The sequence below is a fragment of the Argentina anserina genome, chromosome 2 (assembly GCF_933775445.1).
Source record: "Argentina anserina chromosome 2, drPotAnse1.1, whole genome shotgun sequence".
In the NCBI taxonomy this organism is placed as follows: Eukaryota; Viridiplantae; Streptophyta; class Magnoliopsida; order Rosales; family Rosaceae; genus Argentina; species Argentina anserina.
Genome location: NC_065873.1, coordinates 16,115,012 through 16,121,011, shown reverse-complemented (window position 1 = coordinate 16,121,011; position 6,000 = coordinate 16,115,012). Strand labels below are relative to the sequence as shown.

The window sequence follows — 6,000 nt, the reverse complement described above, 5'->3', positions numbered from 1 at the left end:
TGCTGATGATTCTTAAGCTTAAGCCTTTTCGAAAAAGCCTCCGCTCTTATAGGTCCCGGTCTAGAAGCCTGTAGAATACGCAATCCGTCGCCAGTCCTTTCTAAAATGGAAAATGCTATCATTGGGAAATCCGTCTTTACGTAGAGCCGTTTCGAGCTCTTTGTCGAATTGAAATTTAGCATTAATTAGTTTTTTTTTTGTCAGAGAGAGGAGGAGCATGGAGGCCAGGTATAGTAGAAAACATCACATTAAACTTCATATATAAGTACTGTACGATATTTCCATAACTTACGTACGTACATGCATGCATGATTATTAATTAACTAATCAACGAGAAAGAACTGATTGGGTAACAATTGATAAGAGGAAATTTCATAAGATGAGATATTTGATTAGATTTAGAAAAATATACAAGGCTAGGATATAGTTTACAAGAACCCTTCATTGCTATGGAGTTTATCTCTAAATGTTCCGGCGTCGTTATCAGTAGTCTGGTCATTTGCACCGTCGACCATCATGGCCTTGTACACTTTGGGGTCTTGTAGTTCTTAAGTGGAAGCAACTGCTGTGACATCTTTGTTAGATCTATTGTACTTCATGTGGCTCTTAACGAGTTGTCCTGCTGCAATTGCAGACATGAGAGATAGCTCTCCGGCAAGAACAGAACCAGCTACAACACTGGCCAACTGCCTTGCGTTTGTTCCTGGTGCCTCTCTGTTAGCTCCCTTCACACCAAGCAAATTCAAGCAAGCTGATTGAGACGCAAGTTGAGTCCCACCTCCTACTGTACCGACCTCAATGGAAGGCATGGTGACCGAGACGTGTAGATCCTTGCCATCATTGATGGCTTCCATCATGGTGATACAGTGAGAACTCTCAATGTTTTGAGCAGGGTCTTGACCAGTGGCTAGGTAGACAGCCGAAACGATGTTACTGGCATGTGCATTGAAACCACCAAGTGCACCAGCAATGGCAGATCCAGTAAGGTTCTTGAGCATGTTAAGCTCCACCAAAGCCGCTACGTTAGTTTTCAACACCTTTGAAACTATGTCTCCCTTGATAACAGCTTCGCAAACAACAGATTTGCCGCGACCCTCGATCCAGTTCACTGCTGCAGGCTTCTTGTCTGAGCAGTAGTTACCAGAGATGCCAATGACATCCATGTCTGGGAAGTCATTCTGGAGAAAATCAAGTACGTTTTGAACACCTTTGGAGACCATGTTCATCCCCATAGCATCACCAGTGCTACAGCAGAATCTCATATAAAGGTTCTTCCCGGCAACGGCGCACTTGACGGTCTGAAGTCTACCAAATCTGCTAGATTTGTTGAAGACCATAGAGATGGTTTCGTAGTTGTTGGGGTCTTCCATGAAAAACTTCAATTCAGCGGCTCTTTTGGCAGAGTTGAATCTGACAACGGGTGCTCTGGTCATCCCATCTTTCAGTAGCACACTGGAAGCTCCACCAGACAAGTTGATAGCTTTGCAACCTCGGTTAGTACTAGCCACCAAGCAACCTTCAGTTGTGGCCATGGGAACTGAGAACTCTCTTCCATCGAGCATAAGAGGCCCAGCAATCCCCACAGGAATGGTAATATACCCAACTGGCATTTCACAACATTGACCCAAGATGGACTCGTAATCAAATCCTTCCAAAGGCAAACCCTCCAAAGACTTGCCTGTAACTCTCTGCAAAGCCTCACGCCTTATTGAAGCTGCCCTCTTGCAGTCCCCAAGCTTTGTCTCGAGTGAGTATGAAGGAATGGTTCCGGCAACCACTGCCTTGATGATCGCTTCGTCTTCTTCAGTTGGTGGTGGGGTCGCGATCATTGCCTTCTCTTCAAACACCTCTGGGGCAACTTTAGGAGCAGCTTTCAGTGATGAAGCAATAGGAGCCATTTTCGGTAATGAGCAATCAAGGGCCTGGACACAAGGGACTTTGCGAGCATCTTCCTCGTCATCATCGGCTGCCCATATGTCATTGCTGGGCTGGAGAATGAGAGACTGGACGAAATCGATGCCGAAGAAGCCGAGGAGGTAGATGAAGGAGACCACAAAGGCTAGAATAGCCACGATCTCAGAGAGATTGATGATGTGGAGAGGAGTGTTGGTGCGGATCTTCTCACGCCAGCTTGTGAGCAAAAAGTAGACGACAGAGAAGAAGAGTGTGAAGAACAAGGTATTGGTGAGGTAGAGAGGAAGAGGCATGGCGTCTGATGCCTTCACGACGTCTTTCTCATCGTCAACAAACTTGACCTTCATTTTCAAAGGCTTCCCTTCTTTGGTGTTATTGTACTCCATCGCCGATCGCCTTCCGACTTCCATCTTAGCTTTTGGATCTGAAAGAAGCCAAACAGGCCCCGGGGGATCGGACGGAAGGAGAGAGAAGTAGGAAGTCTTTGATATCGAGTTGTTGTGATGAGTTTAAGTTAGAATGGCGGAGGCCATTCATATATATAGTGTTGGCTAAGCGTGGGAGTCGTAGCTCGCGTGCGAAGTAGGAAGCTGCATGGAGGGTCATCATCACTATCCGTGTGGTTGATTGAATAAATAAAACAGTCAAAGGAATACAGCTATTATTTTAGCTTATTGAGAGTTGTCTCTTTCCTCACTGTTTCTTGTGTATGAAACCGAATGTGAAAACCCTAAACCTAGCATGTGGTTTTTGAATACTTAGGTGAGCGATATACAAATCTGTCAAAGATGGAATCATATATTAATTGTACCGGTATTCTGATTTATAAATTATAGATGAGCCGCCCAAAGAAGAATACGCTTGGAAGATAATATTCACTTATAATTTGCAAACTCACAAGTCAAAAACATACAGGAGTTCGAGGCTTTGTTGTTTGACTAATTTAGCAACATATAGTTGGCATGGACTTAATTAGTTCATTTAAATGATTTAATTGTTGAAAGTGAAGGGATTCGATTCTATGGGTTTGCATATAAAAAAAAAAAACAAGGCCTCATCCGTTAGTGCTGTTGTGATCTTATTAAGCTATACCACTTACAAATGCAATCCATGAGTTTAACGAGAATTTAGTTCGACAGTGATACAACTGGATATGCTATGACCTCACTATCCATTCACCAACTGCTTTACATGCTTTCAACAAGAATGAAATCAAAAGTGTGAACCTAAGGTTTTACAAAATTGCTGGTGATCGATTGGGTGCAACGTACTCTTGTATTTCTCTTCTTTATTAAGGTCGCTGTTTATTGAAGTAAATCGAGAGATTAGATTTGTACATGAAGGAGCGGAAGGTGCACACTATGTTGATCGGGCAAGTCGATGCTTTGTGCGCGTATTGCATGCATGAAAAATACGAGAATATATACATGATCGATTTGTTTCTTCATTCTATTTATGTGAAAGTTGTAGATTACAAATTAAAGACAGAAAAGGGATATATGATATTCTAAGTCTTGCAATTTTCAGTTCCCAGGCCATTTGTAGTTAGATTGATGGGATTAGACGCCCTGCTTATACCCATGGATGCCAACATGAAGATATTTTCCAATAAGAACCATCTTGTTAAACACTAATTTAGGATGTTTAACTATTAATTAGACCTATTTTGAGCACATTTTTTCATCTTAACCATTTAGATATTAGGTATATATAAATAGATTAGATATACAAATTTTTAGCTAATTTAGTGATCGTTAAGGTTGTAACAGGGTGTTTTTGTGGTGCGACTAGGCCCAAAATCTATCGAGGAAAAGATCCAAGAACGATTTTGTTGTGATTGATCGGACTTGATAGTAACAACAAAAATTCACTTATAACAGCAGCGATTCACTTATAACAACAACGATTCACTTATAACGGTAGAGATTTGATTGACCGTAACAGCAGCAAGTCGAATTTATACGTAACGTACAAAAGGTATAGCAGCAAATCAAATTCACATGAAACTTACAGAAAGCGTGGTATGGGAGCTGGATGCTTGTGAGTTTAGTAGAGATGGGATCACATGATTTGGATGATGATTAAGGTGTGGTGGGTAAAGATTTGGATAAGAGAGATAGAGCTTGCTCTCTTGCTTGAAGCTACTAGGTTTTTTTGGGTTGGGATGAGATCGGATGAGTTGGAATGAATTGGGATGAATCTCCCCTAGGTTGGAACGAGTTCCCTCCCCTTTGAATCCTCATCCATCTCCCCTCTTTATAGTGGAGCTAGGAAAGGAAGGAGAGCCTAAAGGACCGCTGGTTTCTGGGATTATTCTTCATCTCGGATGCGTGGTCTATGGATAGGGACGGTGATGGCAGGGATAGGTCGGCGCCTTGGTGCTGCTGTCACCAACCAAAGATCATGGGCTCCTTAAATCATGCTCAAAGGAAGTTGTGGGGATAGGAAATCAAAGAGATCGTAGATGATCTAGGCGTGATTTGCGCTCCCTAGTTTTCTGGTGTTGTCGGAAATGGCTGAGCACTAGTCTCAGCAGCAAAAGGAGAGAATGTGCCTTCTGTTTGAGGAAGAAGCAGCTGGGATGAATTTGGGCAATGGGTTATATGATGGGTTTTGGGCCAAAAATGGTGTTGGGCTTCATTGGGTTGAAAATCTCTTTCTCTACTAGCCCAATGTCGAATTTAAAGCCACATAATGCATGAATTTTGGTTTTCAAGCCCAAAATTTGTTTACGTGCTCTATTTCGACGATGGACCTCACAAGCTCCGTTACCTTCCAAACCATGACCCTCGTGTAAGTCCAAAAGCGTAGCTTTGGTCTACGAGAATTGTATGACGTGTTTTAATTCATGCTTGGCTTGAATATTAAACTTGGCGTGATTTTAAGACCGTTGATTCGATTCTTCGCATGTGGGGCATTTACTTTGGGCTTGTAGAAAAAGAGGCATCAACAAAGGTATTAAAGTAGCTCAAATTAATGAATGAACCAAAACTGTCAAATATGAATCATTCAAGTTTATAATGAGTAAATCACATTTATGAATGTCTTAAAAATTGTCAATTTTTTGAAATTTTGCATGGGTGATCTACTTATATATATCTAAAAACTAAACGGTTGAGATATAGATATGAGATTTAAAAAACTAGGTGAATTAAAGAGGTCATTAACTAGTGTTTAACAAGATGGTTCTCATTGTAAAGAGCCCTGCCAACAGGTGAACATGTACTCTAGTATGTTTAATTTGTTTTTTTTTTTGAGAAAATCTGTATTACTTAATCATGACTTTAATGTTGAAGAGGAGAGATCTTACATTGTGAAATGTAACAAATAATATACAACTTATAAGTGAATGAATAATGTCAAATTGTATCAAGGCTTTTTGAGATTTAATGAATGTGGTTAAGTTGTGACAGTATTGGTACATTGTTAATACATGAGCTACGCTTGTCCATGTGCAATATGGTATCAGAGCGGGTCCCTCTCAATTATTTCCCCTCCACGTATAGGGATTCCCCAAGCATACTAGGCCTAAATTTGAGTTTATCAAATTTCATACCACGTATTCAAAGTGAGCCTTGGACTGTAGCGTTAATTTTTGATGTGGAAATTGGACCGAACGAATTACACGTGAAAACCTAAAAAAATTAGGTTGCACGCGAGGAAGAGTGCTGAAGATGAGAAATTTCACATCTGGAATGTGATAAATAATATACAACTTATAACTTGATAGATAATACTAATTGTACCGAGGTCTTTTAAAATTAAAACTCAACACCTTAAAAATGGTTAAGTTGAGACAATATCAGTACATTGGTGATCCACGGATTGTGTAACATTTAATTTGGTCATTATATATACATTTGTTGGTTTCTCTAATTTTCCTTAGTTTATCAAAATTGAAACAAATAGCTTAGGACAAAGGTAGGACCATAAGGTAGAAGATCTGTGTTGATAATGACTCCATGCGACCATGCCATTTACAGTTTATACGTACACCTATAATGAGTATAAATTAATAATATGTACTCATGCATCGAGGAGGTTCACTCAAGACCGCTATCTAGTTGATCGAATTTCGTTCTAATT

At 40.4% G+C, this 6,000-nt stretch overlaps 1 protein-coding gene across 1 annotated transcript; it reads right to left on the bottom strand.

Moving 5' to 3' along the window:
• Positions 1 to 231: 231 nt before the first annotated feature.
• On the bottom strand, positions 232 to 2,435 carry LOC126784869 (3-hydroxy-3-methylglutaryl-coenzyme A reductase 1-like). The gene has a single exon (XM_050510397.1). It carries the CDS (start codon positions 2,322 to 2,324, stop codon positions 549 to 551), a length of 1,776 nt encoding a protein of 591 aa, XP_050366354.1. The 5' UTR covers positions 2,325 to 2,435; the 3' UTR covers positions 232 to 548.
• Between the last annotated feature and the right edge of the window lie 3,565 nt (positions 2,436 to 6,000).

Coding starts and splice junctions, on each gene's coding strand:
- LOC126784869 (XM_050510397.1), bottom strand. CDS start 2,324: ATGGAAGTCGGAAGGCGATCGGCGATGGAGTACAATAACACCAAAGAA.